Genomic DNA, 23,403 nt, shown 5'->3' on the forward strand with positions numbered 1-23,403 from the left:
TTACCACAATTTTAATTGTCGTGTTTAAGTTTGGTGACGACAACTTATTAAATTAATATTGTCATTTGAAATTACTTAGGTAGTAATAATGGATATGCTTCCACGCCCACCAGCCAAACCTTATAAAAAATGCTGATAAAAATTGCAAAGGTCAATTTCTTACTTTGTTGGATACAGCAAACAACTTAATTAATCGGTCGGTTTCAATATTAAGGAAATATAAACAAACATAAAAATATAAATTTTAATTATATCCAAAGTGAGTAACATAATAAAGTAATAAAAGGTGAAATCGAAGTACCATTAAACGACAAAAACTAATACTTTTGCATAAAATAATTCCCATCAATGAATAAACACCAGTTTCTTCTTTAGCTTTGACACATCAAGAATTTTAATTAAATAACTTATTACTCCATCCGTCCCCCAAAATTCGTCACCATTTGACCCGACACGGGTTTTAAGAAATGTAATAGAAAGTGAGTTGAAAAAGTTAGTTGAATGTGAGTCCTACTTTTATATATTCGTTTTATAATAAAATGTGAGGGTGAATGAGTTAGTGGAATGTATGGTCCACTATAAAAAATGAGAAAAATGAAAGATGACAAATTTTTAGGGACGGACAAAAATGGAAATAAGTGACAAATTTTTAGGGACAGATAGAGTAGTTTCCAATCATAACAAAGTAATAATTAATTAATTATTCTCGTTCTCATTAGAAGGCCATGATTAAATTGTTGATGGTACAACAATCATTGCATTTTAAAGTCAAATGGAGTGTTAGGATACGAATAAAAAACTATAGTCCATAGACACCTAAAACGCAAAAAAACAATGACGGTTTAAAATATGTAGGTACAAAAGTAATTAGCTAATGATCATTCGTTCCCACTATCTTTCTCTATCAGAAATACAAAAGTGATGAATGAAGCGACATCAAAGGATAGATGGACAAGAATCAGAAAATCTCACGGAAAAAGAAACTTGTAACTTCAAGGTTGCTGGCAGTTCTCTTCCACCCTTTTCGATTGCGATTGCACTCTTTATAAGATTATAAGAAAAAATTGTAGTTGTTATTCGAAGTAAATAAATTCTATTTTATGAAATATATTATGGATGAGCCATAACAATTTCAAATATGACGAACCTTTTGCACATAAAATATACGGAGTATCAGAAATCTCGACATATATATCGAACCAGATTTGGATTTTTCGAAAATATGAAATCATATTCGTATTGTCTGAAAATCTGAATACGAACTATGAAATTCGATCCGATAAATCGAAAAATTGCTTAAAAAAGTGATAAACAAAGTTTATAAATTTTTTTTTCTTTTTTTCTGTAATAGTAGTATAAAACTCGTTTAGGATGGAGAAATGGCTAGACAAAAGCCAAAACTAGAAATAAGTGATAAATGGGTCAAATACAAATACCAAAAAATAGAATTGGTTGAATTTAGGGTATAATCATATCAGAATGCTGACGAAATTGGAAACCGAGAGCAATGGGGTGAAAGGCTTGAGCTTTCACATCAAGCGGCCATGGATCCTCGCAAGTCTCCGCAGCGGCATCATCCAGCTCTGGGATTACCGCATGGCCACCCTCATCCACGGATTCCATGAGCACGATGGACCCGTCCGCAGCCTCCATTTCCATAAATCGCACCCGCTTTTCGTGTTTCAGCCATTTTTTATTTGTTTATATATACTCTACTATAGTAGTATGATCTTTTTCATTGTTTAGACAGACATTAGTGTCAATGACATGTGGCATGCCTAGTGTCACGTCCGCATTTTCTAAGGATAGAAAACATGGTTGATCGCGACTAGGAGAGGATTAAAGAAGCGTGGGAGAAAGGAGAAAACAACATAACTCGACCATAGCTCAAAACAAATGGGAATAGCTCGAATAAAATCAGAGTATCTCAACAATCAACAACTCAAAAATGAATATTATTTCAGCGATACAAGAACTCAAAAGGACAACTACTCAGCGGAAGCATTTGAGAGAAGGAATATGGCACGTGTGAAGACATGACACATTCTAAACACTTAAATTTCTTCAACGATCTTGATCAACACCCACCGCACTCGTCACGCTGAACCTGCACATTTTTAAAAAGAAATGCAGGGATGAGTACTTGATGCACCCAGTGAACACATGCTAAAATAATTTTCATAAAATATTGTGTCAGCATTTAAAAGTGAACTCGGGGTTTTATAAAAGACCAAGTCACCAAAACATTTTCTCGCTCAAAAGTATGGCCGCGCAGCCCATTTTTCTCTCTCCTCGTACCATATCTGAACCTCATATGTGAAACGAGAACGTGGCCACATTCTCGATCACCGGACCGGCCAACTCGAAAGATAGCGCACGATCTCCTCTGTATACACTAGCTTGAATAGGGACTCACTCCCTAGACAAACCCGAATTCGATTAAACTCAACTTCTAGAAGGGACTCACTCCCCACTAGGCGATCAGATAGGCATATCCTCAAAAACAAAATACGGCACGACACAACATATTTGGAATTTAAGCACATAACTCATACTTGAAAAATATTGCATAAATTTAAAAGTAAGCCTACACAATAATGTAGGATAGAAAGCCCACCTCGTTCTCTTAAATCCTCAACTCGTTTTTCTGTTCCGTTCTCAAATAGCTTGCAAACATTCACCCTTTTTATGGAAGAAAATAATATGCAAAAATTAGACTTTACAAAAAAAAAAAACTTAATTTAAATTGCATGCATCCTATGTGTGTGCTCAAATTATCATCGTCCCTCTCATCAACAAAACAGATTCATCAATCAAACAAAACAGTCCCAAGCAAAAATTATACTCCCACCTGTTGGCATTATTCTTACGTATAAAGTGGCCCAACACTAACCCATTTTCTCCATTTAAATTCCAAATAGTCCAAAACAAGAAGTGGCCCAAAAATATTAGAAGTAAAAAGAAATATGCTCCCTGCCAGCTACGCCTATCTCCCTTTATCACAAAAAGAATATAACTAAATTTATTAATTCACTCTCAACTAGAGATGCCCAAGGTTTTCGGTTCTAGCGGTTAACCGCGGAACCGTAACCGCCGGTTCCGATTCCGAACCGGAACTGACACTTTTTTCTTGAATCGGAACCGCCATATTTTGAACTGCGGCCAGTTCCGGTTCCAAATTTTAGGAACCGAAACCGTGCCTGAACCGTGAAAAACTGTCGAAAAACCGTGAAATCTAGCCAGAACCGCGAAAAATAGCCGGAAACCGGCGGTTCGGAACCGTGAAAAACCGTAAAAAACCACCGGAAAACCGACGGTTCCGAACTGAAACCGTAACCGTTGGTTTTGAAACCGGAACCGAAACCGTGAAACACCCTCACGGTTCGGTTCCGGTTCGACAATTTCCGAAACCGAAACTGTCGGTTCCGAACTGTAACCGCCGGTTCCGGAACCGTGGGCATCTCTACTCTCAACCCCACCTACACATTCTCCTCAAAACTAAATAGCAACTCTCTCTCTAGATCATCAAATTCAGATTCTCTCTCTCGGCCTCTCCTCTTTAAATTAAAATGGAAACATACAGAAATTCTCATCCCTCTCTTCTCACTTCACAGAAACACAAATTCCTATTCTGGTCACAGCTCTCTCTCTCTCTCTCTCTACTACACCAGTCTCTTCCCAAAATCTGTCGTCCGTTGCTGAAACTCCAGGCATCCATCGTTGCTGTCACTGCCCCTCCGTCGCCGCTAAGCTCCAGGCACCGTCGCCGGCGTTCTAGTTGTGCAGCGCCGTTCTCACAAACGGTAAGTTTTCCCCCTTCCCTTTTAAAATTCATTCAGTTTCAAGTTTGATTTTAAAGAATTTGGTGTTGATTTGGTTTCAAACATACCTTTTCAGAATAAAGATTGAGGCTTTGACTATTGATGTGTTACTCAAAAAGATCTCAGCCGTGTTCTACGAAATCCATGACTGAACTATATGCTTATGAACAAGAATTTCATGGAGAAAAAGAAACGTGGGACATGAGTGTACCTTTTTGGAAGGGAGAAAGATTTTGCAATTACATGAAGGAAACTTGATGAAACCTACGACTCCCTCTCTATCTATTTCTTTGGCTATCTGAGAGAATGATTTAAATTATGGAATCGATGGAGTATATATCTCCATGGGAAAAGATTTGACTAATTATATTCCTCTTTTTTAGGGTAGTGGAGAGATTTGAGATAACTATCTTGGATTTGAAATTGAAGAGTGATATCCTTGGATTAAAATTAAGAGGACTAATTTTGGGCTTAAAGAAGGAAGAATTTAAAAATTGGGCTCATAACAAACGGGTTCCTAATTTATAGTAAAAGAATAATTGTTTGGCCCAAAAAGTGAAATACTTCTCTCGACAAATAAATAAAGGGGAAAAACTTTTAGATGCACAAACAATATCACTACGAGAACAAATAAAAAAGGGTAGAAAAAGTCGGGGTGTTACACCTAGGCTCTCTAGCTATGTCTTGCTTGATCATCTTATTTCCGCGGTATTTTCCTTTGAGCAAGACAATTTAAAGTCATTACTGGTAACTGATTTGATTGTGCATAGTGCCTTGTTTGAATAAAAAGGCCTTTGTGTCTGAGTTTTACATAATTCTTTTCATAATTTTCTTCTGTTGTACATAATGTTGGGGGCTTATGAGAAGAGATCGGGTAATTTATAGAGGAAGACAGTTTTTTCTTTCCGCTACTATGGGGCAATTAGTTTGGTGGATGAGAACCTTTTCTTGAAAGAATCGAGTCATCGAAGAATTAAAAAAATTGATCTAACCTTTTATTAGATCGGAAAACCTTGAATTTGGTTTAAAATTGAGTTTAAATCATGAGATAAAACAAGCAAAATTTAGTATAATAAAGTTCAAATATGCCTTTTAATAAATATAATTAAGTCATTGAAGTACTATTATAAACAAAAATGACAAAATACTTAAAATTTTGCTACCACAAATAGGCATAGAACCTAGTGAATACGAAAAATATAAAAGTTGTTCTAGAACTTAGTGGCATTGGTTTTAAAAGTCTGCCTATTGCTTTTAGCTAAAATACACGTTTAATAGTGCATATATTGAAATTGCACTAAATTATGAGTTCAAGGCATTAAGATGATGGATACCCTTAGCCGTCTGAGTCAAAACAATGCTAACATGTATGTGGATCCATGTGTTACCATCACAACTTTCTTTTTGTGCAATTCTATCCACGTAGTTTATACCCTGCTTCTTAGTGCCTCGCCCAATAATCACCCCATCCTGATATCCCTTAATAGAGAAAAATTGAGGGTGCATTATGATACACAACTCTGAATAACATGGTTGATCGAAAGCAATTTATGTGAACGTATAAACAGTTATCGACTCTTAATGATAAAGTAATTGTAACAGGTCATATGATCTATATTGAAGATGTGTTAATTCACCATTACCCATGCAAACATTGAATTGTCAAAGTTTAAAGAGTAATATAAGTAAATAAGAGGGATCAAATGTCAGTAGCCCTAGAATCAAGAATGCACTTACTATCCTTGGTGTCAAACACTACTTGAGCATTGCAAGCAATAGACACGTCATTAACCGCTTGAAATCAAAATTCAGGATATGAATCAATCCTTTTGAAATTCAAGGGCGTGGTTGTATATTCACTGGATTTTAGGGATCGGAACGTAATTTTACAATATTTAAAGAATGTTTTTTTTTTGGCAAAGAAAATCCCATTTCTATTTTTTTGTATACACAAGACTGATCGTAACTGACGGCTTCGGCGGTTGGGCACTTCGGCAGCTCTTCTCCTGTTCGCGGCCAAAGCTTTTGGCGGTTTAGATGGTTTTGGTGTGTGTTGAAATAGAAAAATAAAAATGTAACAGTGTGGTTGATTCTTAGATTGATAGTAGATGTTTATGCCCCAATATTTTGTTTGTGAATTGCAAAATTAAGGTGTGGAATTATGAACTGCATAGATGTGTATTTACTCTCGTTGGCCATTTTGACTATGTCCAATTCCAGCATGAGTATCCATGGATAGTAAGTGCAAGTGATGATCAGACAATCAGAATATGGAACTGGCAATCACGTAGTTGCATTTCTGTGTCAGCGGGGCACAACCACTATGTCACGTGTGCTTCATTTCACCCCAAACAAGACTTGCTTGTTTCGGCCTCTTTGGATCAGACTGTTCGTGTTTGGGATATTGGTGCCTTAACAGCATCTCCTGCTGATGGATTTGATGCTGTTGTGAAGTATGTCCTGGAAGGCCACGATGGAGGGGTTAACTGGGCTTCTTTTCATCCAACTCTCCCTCTCATTGTTTCTGGAGCTGATGATTGCCAACTCAAAATCTGGCGCGTCAATGGTAAGAAGCAATTAGCTCTTTGTTGCACACATTTTTTGTTAGTCATAGATTTTGCTATAAATTTTTCAGGCACAAAAGCTTGGGAGGTGTGCACATTGGGAAATGTTTCTTGTGTTCTGTTTCATGCAAGGCAGGAGATCATTGTATGAAATTCAGAAGACAAGAGCATCAGAGTTTGGGATGCTACTAAAAGAACTGGCTTGCGGACATTCACCCGGAAAGGAATCTACTTGCTGCTGGTCATGATAGTGGTATGATTGTCTTTAAGCTAGAGAGAGAACGTCCCGCCTTTTTAGTCAGTGATGACTTTGTGTTTTATGTCAAGGATTGGTTTCTACACACTTATTGTTGAGAAAACCCGGTAATTTTCTCTCAAATAGTGAAATGAACCGATTCAGTAATTTCAGAGTTAACCCAATGAGGTCTACTCGATAAAATTACTTCTCCAAATAAATTCTTTGGAAAGACTGATGGGGACACTGTCCCTCTTAAATACCAGATTCCTAACAGAATTTATCAGTCGGTGTATTTATCACAATATAAAAACACCCAAAAGAACCGTACAAAACACTACTACCAAACCCGCAAATAATATTGAATACAATATCCCAACAGAAAATAAACCCAGAAATAAATGCGGAACAAAATAAATAATAAAGAAAGAACACACCCGAAACTTTGATAACAGAGTTCGGCCAAATTGCCTACGTCTCCGAGCACCCTCTGCAGAGCCCGCTTATATATAGACGGAGAAGAGAATATAATATTTGGGGATATATAACTAATGGGTAGAGAGTTCCGTATATACGAAAACTCTACCCCCCAAGTACCCATACACCATCGATGTGGGATAAGGGAAAGTTTGACAAAAGTCAAAGTTTGTGGGCAACATGCAACAAACTTCAACAAATCTCCACCTTGGCAAAATTTCAAAATTCCACCGAACACAAATCTTCTCCACCAAAATAAACGACTCGCGGTGCTTTCATATTGGCCTAGTCAAGCGACAACTCCAAATCGCAGAATATTAACCAAGTCCAAACAATGTTCAAACTTGGCTCTCGTCACCACCTTGGTCAACATATCTGCAGGATTCTCCAAAGTCGGAACCTTTCGGATGACAATTTCCTCTTCTTCGAGAATTTCCCGCACAAAATAATAGCGAATATCAATGTGTTTCGTCCTTGCATGAAAGACCTGATTCTTTGCTAAATGAATAGCACTCTGGCTGTCAGAATATACTTCAAGTTGTTTCTGACCAACTCCTAATTCTTTCAGCAACCCATGAAGCCAAATTGCCTCCTTCACAGCTTCAGTAATGGCCATGTACTCTGCCTCTGTCGTAGACAATGCTACCGTTGACTGCAAGGTAGACTTCCAACTAACTGGCGCATTCGCTAAAGTGAACAAATAGCCAGTAGTAGATCTTCGCTTATCCAAATCACCAGCATAGTCGGAATCACAATATCCAACTGCAAAATGACCAAGTGATTTATCCTGCTCAAACAACAAACCAATATCTACAGTATCTTTGATATACCGCAGAATCCATTTCACAGCTTGCCAATGACCCTTTCCTGGATCATGCATGTATCTACTTACAATACCAACGGCTTGTGAAATGTCTGGTCTTGTACACACCATTGCATACATCAAGCTTCCAACTGCGTTAGCATAGGGAACTTTCGCCATATATTCTCGCTCGTCTTCTGTTTTTGGAGATAACTGAGAACTAAGTTTCAAATGGGGAGAAAGTGGGGTACTTACAGATTTGGAATCATCATTCACACCAAAACGCTGTAGTACTTTGGTCAAATACTGCTTCTGTGTCAGCCAAAGCTTGCCTCCCTCTCTATCCCTTGTAATCTCCATACCAAGAATCCTTTTGGCTTCCCCAAATCCTTCATCTAGAACTCTTTACTCAACTGAGCCTTCAATCTGTCAATTTCAACTTGGCTCTTTGATGCTATCAGCATATCATCAACATATAAGAGTAGGTAGATGTAGGAACCATCTTGAAGTCTGCGCAAATACACACAGTGGCCGTATTTGCTTCTTTTGTACATCTGATCCTTCATAAACTTGTCAAACCGTTTGTACCACTGTCTAGAAGACTGCTTCAATCCGTACAACGATTTGTTCAACTTGCAAACTCAATTTTCTTTACCAGCAACCTTGAATCCCTCCGGTTGGGTCATATAGATTTCCTCCTTCAAATCACCGTGTAAAAACACGGTCTTCACATTAAGCTGAGCTAGCTCCAAATTCAACTGCGCTACCAAAGCCAACAAAATTCTAATGGAGGAATGTTTAACAACAGGAGAAAATACCTCATTGTAATCAATTCCCTCCTTCTGGGCGTAGCCTTTAGCTACCAATCTTGCTTTGTAGCGGACATCATCTTTGTTAGGAAATCCCTCTTTCTTTGCAAAAACCCATTTACATCCAATTGCCTTCCTGCCTTTCGGCAATGGCATCAGCTTCCACGTCTTGTTCTTCTGAAGAGATTGCATCTCTTCTTCCAAAGCACCTTTCCAACCATCGCTTTCTGAACTTTCAATAGCTTTCGAAAAGATACATGGAACATCATCAACACTTATGAGTATGCCACTCAGAAAGATACACAGCTGATGCCAATCCGTCGTCCTGGTTCCAATAGTTTCAACCAAGCGCCACAGACTCTTTCTTATAGTCCCACTGAGAATGCAATCTTCAGACGTGGATGGTGGTTCATATGAGCTTTATGTTATACCTAAAGATAGAGGTGAGGCAGTTCAAGAGGCTAAAAGAGGTGCTGGGGGTTGGACCGAGATGGGAAAAACCCTGCAATCATTATTGATGAAATACAAGGTCGTCGCCATATTTTGAAGGCTGTTAATAGCCAGAGGAATATGACAGATGCCATGCCATGCAGTGTCATCTCAACTATGATTCCAAATATGGTTCCGTTACGTTATATGTATGTAACACATTTTGTTATGCACTGTTTGTGGCCTTGCGGCAGTAGGAGCAGATGCATCTGCCTTCTTTTGTTCTCCTTCTCAGATGAGATGATTCCATTCTACAATAATTGCGGCTATGCCTGTTTTCTTCTGCAATCCGTATGCCTTCTCTTTCCATTTCTGTTCTATGATTATAGTTTAATGTTGTAATCTTTGGAGTACTTCTTGGCTTCATGATTATATTCATATCTAATTCTTTCTTGTTTCACTTAATATTCCAGCAACTCCGCATGAATTTTTATAATTTCATGATAGTTTAATTGTAGTTCACAAATTTATGATGGAATAATGGTCGATGGTTTTTTTTCCAAAAAAACTCCCCGAGTTTCATTTTTCCATTTTAGTCCGTCCGTAAATGCGAATCCTAGTTCATTTTTACAATAAATGGTAATAGAGTGTCTTACATTTGGAATAATGATTATTAAAATTATATTATGTTTCAAAATTTGTCTCATGCATATTTGCCAAAACAAATATTTGTTGGGCCTACACGTTAGGTGTATTAGCTCTAGTCCATATTTAGTGATTAATGAGTTAAATATATGCCAAATCATATTGTCTACGGCCAGATATGCTATCATCGCAAATGTAAAAGACTAATTTTGAACTTTAAATGAAATCAACTACTATTATTGTTTTTTACTGAACCATTAAATATGAAATAATGTTTAAAACCAGAAATTAATATACTAAATGTATAAAACCAATAAACATTTAGAGCAAATGTACTGGACCAATTTTGAAACTTAATATGCAAAAATTTCCTTATTTTTACATTATTATATGTTAATTAATTTAATAGCCAACATCCATGTTGTAAATTCATCAAATTTTTGTTTGCACATCAAAATTAACTAAACATCTATCATATCACATAGAAGTAATACTTCTTCCTTCCTTCATTAATTGTCCACTTTTATAATTTTCGTTCGTCCCTCATTAATTATTCACTTTCACTTTTTACCATAAATAGTAAACAGGCCCCACATGCCACTAACACATTACACTCACATTTTATTACAAAAATAATATATAAAATTGAGATCAATATTCTACTAACTTTTTCAACCCACTTTCTTTTACATTTCTTAAAGCACATGCCGGAACCAAAGTGGTCAATTATTAGGGGACGAAGGGAGTATAAGATTCACGAGAGAATTATATGGTCGTACAGTCCCGGAAATAATTTATCAACTATTCCCTACGTCCGTGAAATATTGTCCGCATTTAATTTAGTGCGGGTTTTGAGAAATGTGAATGTAAAAAGTTGGTGGAACGTGGATTCCATATTTATAAATTAGTCGATATTGAAGTTGCTCACTTAATAGATGGAGGTTGATTGCAGAATGCTTTTTTTGGTAGAAAAAGAGGCGAGAGATAGTAGCAATAGTAGTAGTCGCATAGATTTGTAAATATGGTGCTTAAAAATTTGAGATTTTTTATGTTGCATAGCTGTTATTGACTTATTTTATGCACATTCGCCTCGCCTAGGTTGTACTCCAATTATATGAGAATGTATTGGCATTGTCTGCATTGTCTTAATTTATTTGGAGTCGAGCATGCAAAACTGCAAATGGCTTGTAAACTTAAATTATTTGTTGAGTTGCATGTTGATTATGGAAATCTACCTAGGTGATTAGGTCATGTTTTGGTTTCATATATTTATGATAACTGTGTACAAAATGTTAATGCCTTCCATAATTTATCATTAAATATTGACTAAAGTCCCAAAATGGTCCCTAACATTTGGCGTTTTTTTTATTTTGGTCCAAAACATTATCTTTTGAATTATTCGGTCCCTCACATTTGAAATCGGACCACATTTAGTCCTAAATTGACGGAATGGTTAAAATGTGACGGTCAACGCAAGTCGAAGCATTGTTCTCTGGTGTGCTTGCCTTTGCTCCACAGTGGCCGAGTAGTCGCCGATTTGTGCTTCGACTCCCACCATTCCGGATACCCCACCAATTCGAAGCATTGTTCTCTGGTGTGCTTGCGTTTTCCACAATTTGTACAAACCAATTTGGACCGATCGTCATCCATCCTTCGTTCCTCGGATGTCCGTTGGTTCCATCCCCCATTTTCGCTACTGCCGCCGCAGCGTGGAGCGGTGGAGTGATTCGGCCTCCTCGCCGTGAATAGCCCTGCTCCGATTCCGTCTCCTAGGGGTTTTCCGTCTTTAGGACGAAGAATTTCGATCGGGTATCCTCCCTCTTTGCTATGTTGTACGCTTGCTCGGCTGAGGAAAGTGGTTCCATCTTCAACACCTCTCTCTTTACGATTTCATACTTGTCATCCAATGCAGTAAGAAACTGATATAGCCTATTTTGTTCAGTTTCTTCATTGTGGATCTGGATATCATCTGGTTGGGCCTCTTTTGGTCAATTGCTGTCCAGATCTCTTGAGATCGTTCCATACTTCCTCCAGTGTGGTGTTCCCTTGTTTTAGGGTGCTTGCCCTACGGTGGAGATCGTATATTTGTAATGAATCTCCGCCGCTTTTGTATGTTACGGCTAGGCTGTCCCATATGTGATTCGTCGTCGGTTGTTGAGCCACTCGGCTGACCAATTTGGTCTCGATATTTTGAACTAGCCACGTAAATACACAGTGGTCGGCTTCCTGCCACTGTGTAAACGTTGGTTCTGTTCTTTTTGGTGGGGATGGGACTCCAGTGATGTGAGATACCATCCCCCTTCCTCTAATCGCATTGTGCATCAGGATGGACCAAACCGGATAGTTCTCTCCGTTGAGTTTAAACCCTACAGTCAAGGGTTGTGAATCGGTTTTGTATATTGGTTTTTCTGGTTTGTCGGGATTTTCTGGTGTTTGGTTGTGCATAAGGATTTTACGCATGAAATTTGAAAAGAGGCGTGCAAACTCATCCGCTTCGGATGTGTTCTGGCCGCCGGTTATCACCCTATCGATTTCTGACATGTCTGCCTTTTACAGGTTCTTGGCCAAGGGGTTGGGAAAGGTTTAGGAGCGATGATGAGATCGATTCTGAGCTCCCAGAGTCGTCGCCTGCTCTGATGCCATGACAAACGACAAAGAGGAGAAGGTTTTGTTGGTGTAATGTTTGATAATGTTCTCATTACAATCGTTCCATTAAATAGGAGTACAATATGTTTCATATGGTAACTAAATCATCCCTAGTTAATACATGATTTGATCAATCCCTTAATTTGGGGAATTGATCCTTGATTTATTCTCTTCAAATCTTTTCTTTATTCTAACATATCTCCTAAATCCCGTGTCATTACTGAAGTGTGCTATCTATTATGGAATAAATGGAGTACGACTTAGCAATAATAGAACGGAAAAAGTAAAAGATAATTGGAATATACAATGATGGACGAAACGAAAATGAAATATGAAACATATATTCAGGGACAGAGAGTACTTGTATTACTTTAGCTCGTCTTGTCGTCGATTTTTTATTCTTAAGACTAATTTTGGTTTGGCCAAAAAGTGGGTTTTGTTTTATAAATCAAGATATTTATAAGCTTGTGTTAGCTCTGGACATCATTTTAATCCTCAACTTGCATACTGATCTCGTAAGAATTTGAAATAACACACCCTAAAATTAAATTCAAAACCATATTAATAAAGTTTGAAATTTTGTGGAGCTGTGGTGAATCTTGATGTCACGGACTCAAACCCTATTATTCGCTGAGAAACTAATCCACAAATCCGGTCGAGTAAGATTAATCGGATTCCGCCAAAGACATGTTCGAAACAATTGTGTTCAAACCAAATAAAAGTGAATTCACTTTAGTTTTCGGGCTAGGATCAAGCTATTTTCGGTTTATAGGTCAACCTCATTCAGCTTTATTTTTTTCAAAAGATATATTATTGGTCATAACCAGGCCCGGCCCTGGGGGGTCGAGCAGTGCCCCCGCCCCGGGCCCCCAAAACGTTGGGGCCTCCAAAATCCAAATACATACATGAGTATATACATGCTACTGGGCAACTTTTAAGGTAATAATATAAATTGTATGCTATAAATATTGTCTTGGATGTATTGAAGTGTTTTATTACTACTGTTGTTATTGTTACTATTAGTTTATAGTATTATTATGGGGCCCCTCTTTTAGTTCCGCCCCGGGCCAATAAAAACTCAGGACCGGGCCTGGTCATAACCCACCCTTTTCGGTATATTCGAACAAATTTGTCGATTTCACATTGTATTTAGCCTCATGTAAGAAAAATAAGTGATGACCTTATAGGAGTATATTATTTGGTCATAACACACAACTCTCCTTTTTACACTACGTTTTTTAGTGAATACACATAATTGTAAGCACTGAAGTTAGGGGTGGCAAATCATGCGGATTGGGTCGTTATTGGGTCAACCTGATAACGACCCAACTCAATAAGGCTTAACCCGAACCCAACCTGTTAAGGAAACTGTAAATCCAAACACGAATCCAACCTGCTACCCTCAAACTTGAACCCGACACGAATCCGTTAACGACACGATATAATATGAGTTGACTCGACACGATAACGACCTGAACCCAATATTACACGATTAAAATCTGATATTACACTATTAAACCTAATTTTAAACTTGATTTACATGATAAAAATCAATTTTTCAAGATTTAAACCCGATTTATAACAAATTAAATAACTAAACTAAAGCATTATTTAAAAAAAAAATAATACTATTTTTAAAAAAATTTCTAATAAGGACACGAGCCTATTAAGGTGTGGCCCAAACCCATTATTTTCGTGCGGATTCGTATCGAATTATCGTGTCGGATAAAAAATTGTCAGCCCTAACTGAAGTTATACCCAAAATAAGTGATGAACTTGCATATATTACACACTAATCCACCATACAATATAATTGTGCATGGTTCCAAAGAAAGCATCTACACTAATTACTATATGTATCGCTGAAAACAATATGCTCTATCCGAACACAAAAAGAAATCATAAACAAGATCAAACTACCTAAAAGATTATGTTTTTCAGGTAGCTCCATTTTTAAACAAAATCGAGATGCCCTTTCTCGAAACCAACAAATCTTGAAAGACAAATTCCTTTTGTGATCAACATTATTGTTATTCCTTTATTTATAGAGAAAAAGGCTCCCCCTAGTTTTCTATTGATAATTCGTTGTCCACTTTTCAATTGGTAAACCGGGATCATCCCTTCTATCATCATTCTATTACTATTCATGTTGTCCATCTCATGTATTATTCATTTTTATTCAATCTCATGACATTTGTCACTTTGGAATTAATTTTAAAGAGGAGTCACCTTCTTGATCGACGTCGCTATACTAATCAGTAATTAATCACGTAAAATATTACGATTGTTTTTATTCGTTTGAAATATTAGGACTACATCCACCATACAAATTTTAATGGATATATAAATAAAAAAGTGATTGGAGTATTTTAGTAGCTTCATTTGAGAAAAAAAAGTTATAAAAAAATAGAAGTATTTATTTTTATGGGATAAGCTAAAATAACAAAAGTAGTACTACATCCGTCCTCTAAAACTAACAACTATTTTTATTTTGGTCCGTCCCTTAAAATTAGAAACTTTTTATTTTAGAAAATTCTATTTAAGATGAGACTCATTTTCTACTAACAAAACTTCAATCGCTTTTGCTTTATATATCTCTTTTAATTAATCAATTGTGGATTAAAACTGGTTCTAATTTAAAAATAATTTTATTTTTAAAGGAGAGATAGTATTTTATTACATGACAAAGTGAATAATAGTAATTAACTATAGAGACATTTCTAACATTGCGTGGATTCGAATAAACTATAGTGCGTGAGTGGGTTATGTGTAAGTTATAATTCAACCAAAAAGTGACTTTGTAAAGATTAAAGGCGTTATTATAGCTCAAAGTGATGGTGATGATTTGTTACACCTATGCAAGTAAAATCGCGATGGATTTAATTTCGGCTTCAACAACGGAGAATCGGAGATCTATATGCAACCCACATTTTTTAGCATATAAAGTCGTTTTTTTTTAATTTCAATTTCGTAAGAGACACCTCCCAGTAGAAGAAAATAAAAAAGCATAAGAAAATTTTCAATTATTATTCGGTTATTAATTTTCAACTGAAATATATCAACAATGATTGGAATAATTATACTATTCATATAAAATATTTTTACGTAGTTTTATGTTGGAACAAAAAGGTTGAAATTTGTATTAACTATGCAAAACGTTTCATACATAGTTCATTTAATACATTTCACTATTTGCCATCGGGGTACACAATATTTTTTTGTTGCACTTTGAATTAATGTTTGTGTTATAATATGGAGTTATGAGATTAATTAATTTTAAATGTGCACCTGTAAAGCACACACCCGTCCGCCTCGATGAGGGTCGAGGGTGAGACTGTAAGCCGGGGTCATTGGTCCTAGGACTTGGCCTGCTAGACGTATTGGTCTGCGTTGATTCCAGCAGGCTGCAATGCAACTACGTCGATAAATCGGGTATCTATCTAATGCAGCATATCACTACTCTTTTTCACTGCATAAGCATAAGTTCTCTTTCGTTGTATTCTTCATAATTTGAAGCTCTATCCCAACCATCATTCAGTTTGTCGGATCTCGTTTGTTAGCAGTGTTGTTACATCCGAGATGAAGCCATTTTCATCTTTGGAGATGACACGACAAAAGATGATTCCTCAACTCGGCTATTTATACAATTTTTTTGTTTTAGATTTTCAGTGTAGTTTCTTTGCAGTCGGTTATTTTGTTGGTTTCTGGGATTACAAGATAACAAAACCGGGCGTAATACAACCCAAAAGAAGGAATACAAAAAAGAACTGAAGTTACAACGAAAATGAAACAACTAAACCAGTATGCTATGACAGCCGAGTCGAGGAGGCCTCTTCCCGCAAGACGAGATACGCCCCGGTAGTGCTCTCGGTTTGGCGTGTCGTCCCCAAAGGTAAAACGGCTACGTCTCTTCTGATGCAGCACCGCAATCAGCAGAGCTCCGGCGAACGGGATGGAGGAGAGGGCAGAGCTTCGACAGAAAGACAATGCAGGGAGCGGGAGAGAGCTTATGCAGAGAATGCTTGTAGGTGTGTGTCCTAATGCAGTGGTATGGCTAGCCTATTTATAGGCCAACCACCATGCAGGGTCAACCAGCCATTGAAGGCTCATCATGGCAAAAACGTAACCGACGTCGGTTACAGGCGTGTGGCTGTAATGTGCCACCCGTGTGTGGAGCGTGTGGATTTCTCACGTGGCAACCGTGACTGTGCCTCGCTTGACGACGTGTCAAGCCACTTGGATTGCTGACTCGGCGGTGGTCCAAAAAGAATAGTTTGGGCCAAGCACCAAGCCCAAAGACCAATTGCCAAGATCCAAGTCCAAGTCCAAGTCCAAGATCGAGATCGGGATCGGGATCGGGATCGGGATCGGGCTCGGGCCCGGGCCCGAGGCCCGAGGCCCGCGGCCCGCGACCGCGACCACGAGCACGAGCACGAGCACGAGCACGTGCACGGGCACGGGCACGGGCACGGGCTCGGGCTCGGGCGGGCGGGCGGCGGCGGCGGCGCGCGCGTGTGCGCGCGTATGGGCTCTTTCACCCATCTTGGTCCACTATAATTATTAAGTAACATAAAGTCACTTAATTTATACACATTAAAGATGTGTTAATCCTCCAATGTGGGATAATTAACACTAGTTAATTATTCCATAAGCTCCATCTCCAAGCTTTAATTAAAAGCTAATTATGCCCAACTTTAATCCACTATTTCTCACTCACCGGAAATCGGATTTGAGAAAGTGAATATACTACATTTACCTACGTAAAATGTAGATCGACGCTATGTCATTTAATTTCACAAAATTAAATGTCTCGTCACATTTATTATTTGGTCAAAATCCATTGACCGGGCATATTTAATCCATGATTTTTACAATCCCCCACATGAGTGGAAATAGCCGAATGCATATGCATGCAGACACAAGCTCAACCCTCGCGAGGTATATAAGCATAAGGATAGGTAGTTGTTGACTTTGAACCCTCCATAGTCGACACCATCGGATACACAGGCGGCTTAGTAGCGCGATGCTTTGAACTAATCCCCCACGGCGTGCACCGAGACAATGGTGTTAACACTTAAACACCTCAACCTCATCCGTTCTCACGTTTTGTGTCCATTGCGGTCTTGGACACCACTTTGGATTCATAAGTGCGTTTTTTTTATGAAGCGACCACACTTCGCACTTACATAGGTGATTCTTAGTCAAGTACCTTGCCATACTTGGTCTCTTTGAGAATTCCATCTCTTTGAGATCCTTAAGAACCATTAAAAGTCATAGACTTAGCCTTTACCACGAGGCAAGTTCTCCAACACTCTATTGCTCTCTAGGGAATAGATATAGTTTGAGTGTTTTTCCATGAACTCTCATAGCTTAGTTGTCCCTTTGAACCAAGTTCTTGGGATCTCCAGTCATCATGGTTGGGTTACCACTATGACAATTCTTTAGTTTGTGGATTTCAAACCCATTCCCTCTAGCAACTTATTCATTTGATCACGGTTTAACCCTTTGGTTAGCGGATCCGCTAGATTATCTATTGACTTCACATAGTCAATTGTAATCACCCCTGTTGTGATCAAATGTCTCACGGTGTTATGTCGTCGACGTATATGTCGAGACTTACCGTTATAGAAACCATTGTTTGCCCTTCCAATAGCCGCTTGGCTATCGCAGTGAATCAGCACTGGTGGCACTGGCTTAGACCAACATGGAATGTCTTCAAGGAAGTTCTTAAGCCACTCGGCTTCCTCACCAGCCTTATCCAAGGCAATGAACTCCGATTCCATTGTTGATCGGGCTATACAGGTCTGTTTTGTGGATTTCCACGATACAACACCACCCCCAATAGTAAAGACATATCCACTTGTTGAAAGTGAGTCTCTATTATCGGATATCCAATTGGCATCACAGTACCCTTCAAGTACCGGGGGGTATCTCGAGAAGTGTAGCCCAAGATTTTGAGTGTGTTTTAAATATCTCAAAACCCTCACAAGAGCTCTCCAATGCTCTTTGCTTGGATTGCTCGTGTAACGACTTAACTTGTTCACGGCACAAGCAATGTCAGGTCGAGTGCAATTAGTCAAGTACATAATGCACCCGATGACCCGTGCATACTCTTCTTGTGCAACGGGCTCGCCTTTGTTTTTGCTCAAGTGAACGTCGAGTTCAATTGGAGTCTTAACCGGCGCGCCATCATAGGCTTTGAATTTATTCAATATCTTCTCAACATAATGTGATTGTGTTAAGATGATTCCATCGTTCGTTCTTAGAATCTTCATTCCAAGAATTACATCGGCTAGACCCATGTCTTTCATGTCAAAGTTTCTCTTTAACATGGCCTTTGTATCGTTAATTACTTGAGTGTTGCTACCCAAGATTAACATATCATCAACGTAGAGACACACTATAACATGACCGTTATTAGTGCTCTTGATGTAGACACATTTGTCGCACTCGTTGATTTTAAACCCATTTGATAACATCACATTATCAAACTTCAAGTGCCATTGCAATGGCGCTTGTTTCAATCCATATAGGGATTTCACGAGCTTGCATACCTTTTTCTCTTGTCCAGGTACTACAAACCCTTCGGGTTGTTCCATGTAGATTTCGTCTTCTAGTTCACCATTCAGAAACGCGGTCTTTACATCCATTTGAAGAATCTCGAGATTGTGCAATGCAGCAATAGCGAGAAGCACCCGGATAGATGTAATCCTTGTTACAGGTGAATAGGTATCGAAGAAGTCATGTCCTTCTTTTTGTTTAAAACCCTTTACTACTAATCGGGCTTTATACTTATCAACTGTTCCATCGGCCTTAAACTTTCTTTTAAGAACCCATTTGCATCCTAAAGGTTTAGCACCTTCGGGCAAATCAACCAACACCCATGTGTGGTTTAGCAAAATTGAATCAATTTCGCTTTGAACAGCTTCTCTCCAATGCAGCCCGTCTGGGCCAGCAAAGGCTACTTTTATCGATGTTGGTTCTTCATCCAACATGAAAGCAATGTAGTCAGGACCAAAAGTTTTTGGTGTTCTGACTCTATTACCACGTCTTAGTACTGTATCTTTTGGATCGGGCCTTGCACGCTTGCGCGATTCAGGTTCCGCATCTGTTGATTTAGAACTAGTGGCTTCTTCTTCCACTTGTTTAGAACTAGTGGCTTCTTCAATTCTTGTCTCAGAATTGGTTGATACTTTTTCCTTATCTTTGCAAGGAAAGGTATTTTCGAGAAATACAGCATTCCTCGACTCAATTGTTGTTCCTACTGTGATAGTCGATATTTCAGACTTGTGAACAACAAATCGATATGCACTACTGTTAAGTGCATATCCAATGAAGATGCAATCAACCGTCTTAGGTCCGATTGTAACTTCTTTGGGCGGAGGAACCATCACCTTTGCCAAACACCCCCACACTTTGAGGTATTTGTAGGATGGCTTCCTTCCCTTCCACAACTCATAAGGAGTAACATCTTTTCCTTTGAGAGGGATTTTATTCAAGATATAGTTTGCTGTCAAAACAGCTTCCCCCCACATGTTATGTGGTAATCCTGAACTGAGTAGCAGTGCATTCATCATCTCTTTTAGAGTTCGATTCTTGCGTTCTGCAACACCATTAGATTGTGGTGAATATGGAGCAGTTGTTTGATGAATTATACCACTTGCGTTGCATAACTCCTCAAACGGGGCTACATATTCGCCTCCTCTATCGCTTCGAATCATTTTGATTTTACAACCAAGTTGATTCTCAACTTCGTTCTTATAATTTTTGAACGCCTCTATTGCTTCATCTTTGCCTTTTAAAAGATAAATGTAGCAATATCTTGTGCAATCATCTATGAAAGTGATAAAGTACTTTTTACCACCTCTAGTTTGCACCATCTTTAAATCACATACATCCGTGTGAATTAATTCAAGGGGTTTTGTGCTTCGTTCAACCGAGTGAAACGGCAACTTAGTCATTTTCGCTTCAAGACAAATTTCACATTTATCTTAGATATCCAATTCATTAGCCTTTAGTAAATCTAAATTTACTAATCTTTTAATGGCTTTTGAATTTACATGTCCCAATCTACCATGCCACAAATTTGAAGACTCAATCAAATAAGAGGAAGTAGATGCTTTATTCTTATTGGCCAATGGCTTCGCAACACTTCGAGTTGCTACACTAAGCTTGAAAAGCCCATCGGTTACATAACCTTTTCCGATGGATTTTCCAAACTTATACAAGACAAACCTATCGGACTCAAATACAAGTTTAAACCCTTTATTAACTAGTATTGATCCTGACACTAGGTTCTTGCGGATGTCCGGGACATGCAGCACATCCTTCAAAGTGATAGTTAGGCCAGACGTCATCATGAGAATCACGTTGCCAACGCCGAGGACTTCGGACGATGCTTGATTCCCCATGTTGATCTTCCTTCCTTCAACAGCAGTGTAGGAGGCAAACTTGCTCCTGTCGGAGCAAACATGAGCAGTAGCGCCGGTGTCGATGTACCAGCCTCCCTTGTTATCAACAAGGTTAACCTCTTCAGTGACCACTGCAATGAGGTCGTTCTCATCCCAGTCCTTGAACTAAACCAGTATGCTATGACAGCCGAGTCGAGGAGGCCTCTTCCCGCAAGACGAGATACGCCCCGGTAGTGCTCTCGGTTTGGCGTGTCGTCCCCAAAGGTAAAACGGCTACGTCTCTTCTGATGCAGCACCGCAATCAGCAGAGCTCCGGCGAACGGGATGGAGGAGAGGGCAGAGCTTCGACAGAAAGACAATGCAGGGAGCGGGAGAGAGCTTATGCAGAGAATGCTTGTAGGTGTGTGTCCTAATGCAGTGGTATGGCTAGCCTATTTATAGGCCAACCACCATGCAGGGTCAACCAGCCATTGAAGGCTCATCATGGCAAAAACGTAACCGACGTCGGTTACAGGCGTGTGGCTGTAATGTGCCACCCGTGTGTGGAGCGTGTGGATTTCTCACGTGGCAACCGTGACTGTGCCTCGCTTGACGACGTGTCAAGCCACTTGGATTGCTGACTCGGCGGTGGTCCAAAAAGAATAGTTTGGGCCAAGCACCAAGCCCAAAGACCACCCAAAGACCAAGTCCAAGTCCAAGTCCAAGTCCAAGTCCAAGTCCAAGTCCGGGATCGGGCTCGGGCCCGGGCCCGAGGCCCGCGAGCACGGGCACGGGCACGGGCTCGGGCTCGGGCGGGCGGCGGCGGCGGCGCGCGCGTGTGCGCGCGTGTGGGCTCTTTCAACCATCTTGGTCCACTATAATTATTAAGTAACATAAAGTCACTTAATTTATACACATTAAAGATGTGTTAATCCTCCAATGTGGGATAATTAACACTAGTTAATTATTCCCTAAGCTCCATCTCCAAGCTTTAATTAAAAGCTAATTATGCCCAACTTTAATCCACTATTTCTCACTCACCGGAAATCGGATTTGAGAAAGTGAATATACTACATTTACCTACGTAAAATGTAGATCGACGCTATGTCATTTAATTTCACAAAATTAAATGTCTCGTCACATTTATTATTTGGTCAAAATCCATTGACCGGGCATATTTAATCCATGATTTTTACATATTTTTGTATAATTCATTATATTCCTATTTTTTGGGATTATATTACTTGAGACCTGAAACCTGAGACATTAACTTGTGTATTACTTAGCCAACTCACACACCCCTCGATTATATATATATATATATTACATTCATATCTTATCGGTTCAAAAAAGTTTATATAATAACATAATATAGGAGGGGTAAGAGAAATTTCTCCGAAATCGCACAAAATAAAATAAAATAGTATTTTGGTAAAGACAATCAGAATGAAAACGTTCTGGAACTGTATGATTTCTGCGGTACGGTACAATATGCTTATTGTGTATCAATATTCGTATAGCACATGCCTCGGTTGACTTATCATTAAACATTTCTTTTTTATTTTTTAAATTTATCTTTCTTAGAAATTCCATCCATGTATTTCATTTAGTGTTACCCAAATCCCATCCAAATTCACTTTTTTATTTGCTTTAACAGCATTCATGGAATTTGCTAAAGTAAAATAATAGTAGTCCATATTTTAAATGAAATTAAAAAAAACTTAGTTTAATATATTGTGAAGATTTACAATGAATTAGTATTTCGTTGAATAAATTTATAATATTATACTCTAATCTCATTTAGGGCGAAAATTCTAATCTTGAGTTATATACCGTCTCCATTTCTAGAAAATAATCATTTCTTTTTGAAATTTTGGATCATTTCCCAAAACTAGTCCATTTTACTTTAATAAAATTTTCTTTATAATAAAATAAATTTCATTATCCACTAATAATATTTTAATTATTTAAATTTTTTTTCTTTTAGACTTTTATCTAGGAATGTCAATCGAGCCAACCCACTCGGATTACCGGGCCATTTGGATGCGGACTATTCTGGTTATGAATTTTTCGGGTCGTAAATTTTCAACCCTAACCCTAACCCGTAGGGTTTCGGGCTAACCCATCAGACTATTCGGGCCTAAAACTTTAAAAAATAATCACTTGTATCAAAATTTTCCTCTATAAAATGATTTTAAATTTTAGTTTTTTTCTTCTTCTTAGATTTAAAATCATAAAAAATCTTCAAATTTTCATAGTTTTATTCAAAAATAGTTGGAGAGAAGCCTTTCATCTCGATTAACTACAACATAAACAAAGATAAATTAAAATTAAATCAATCAATTTGAATTAAAAGTTGTGTTCGTGCCATTATTCTCGCATTGTTATAATTAACACTTTATGAAAATTTAAAAATCATATCTTACATAAATCATTGTTTTGATGGGGTTAGTTCTTAATTTTGTCTTGATTGGCTTTGGTGGTGGAAAGACAGTAGTGGCAGATGATTAAGGACAATGGAATAATAAGTCGATGTGGAACTTGAAAGTTGATAGTGGGGAATCAAGTGGAAAAGTGTAGAATAG

The 23,403-nt window shown here is 38.3% G+C and overlaps 2 protein-coding genes and 1 long non-coding RNA gene across 5 annotated transcripts; 1 reads left to right on the plus strand and 2 right to left on the minus strand.

Annotated features, from left to right (window-relative positions):
• Positions 1 to 2,049: 2,049 nt before the first annotated feature.
• Positions 2,050 to 6,048, minus strand: LOC121744469. Its single transcript, XR_006038616.1, has 3 exons — positions 4,033 to 6,048; positions 2,618 to 2,682; positions 2,050 to 2,107 (listed from the first exon to the last, which is right to left on the minus strand). It is a non-coding gene; the product is annotated as an uncharacterized LOC121744469 (long non-coding RNA).
• Positions 3,433 to 6,800, plus strand: LOC121744461 (coatomer subunit alpha-1-like). 3 transcript variants are annotated; one of them, XM_042138007.1, is made up of 3 exons: positions 3,433 to 3,803; positions 6,042 to 6,387; positions 6,430 to 6,800. In XM_042138007.1, exons 1-3 carry the CDS (start codon positions 3,570 to 3,572, stop codon positions 6,534 to 6,536), a joined length of 687 nt encoding a protein of 228 aa, XP_041993941.1. In that variant the 5' UTR covers positions 3,433 to 3,569; the 3' UTR covers positions 6,537 to 6,800. The 3 variants fall into 3 exon arrangements, with proteins under 3 accessions (XP_041993941.1, XP_041993940.1, XP_041993942.1); XM_042138008.1 differs by having other exon boundaries at positions 3,436 to 3,803; positions 6,457 to 6,800; XM_042138006.1 differs by having other exon boundaries at positions 6,042 to 6,800.
• A 755-nt stretch (positions 6,801 to 7,555) lies between these two features.
• LOC121745931 (secreted RxLR effector protein 161-like) lies at positions 7,556 to 8,259 on the minus strand. The gene is made up of 2 exons (XM_042139876.1): positions 7,670 to 8,259; positions 7,556 to 7,595 (listed from the first exon to the last, which is right to left on the minus strand). The coding sequence occupies exons 1-2, from the start codon at positions 8,257 to 8,259 to the stop codon at positions 7,556 to 7,558; spliced, it is 630 nt and encodes a 209-aa protein (XP_041995810.1).
• Between the last annotated feature and the right edge of the window lie 15,144 nt (positions 8,260 to 23,403).

The sequence above is a fragment of the Salvia splendens genome, chromosome 8 (assembly GCF_004379255.2).
Source record: "Salvia splendens isolate huo1 chromosome 8, SspV2, whole genome shotgun sequence".
NCBI lineage: Eukaryota > Viridiplantae > Streptophyta > Magnoliopsida > Lamiales > Lamiaceae > Salvia > Salvia splendens.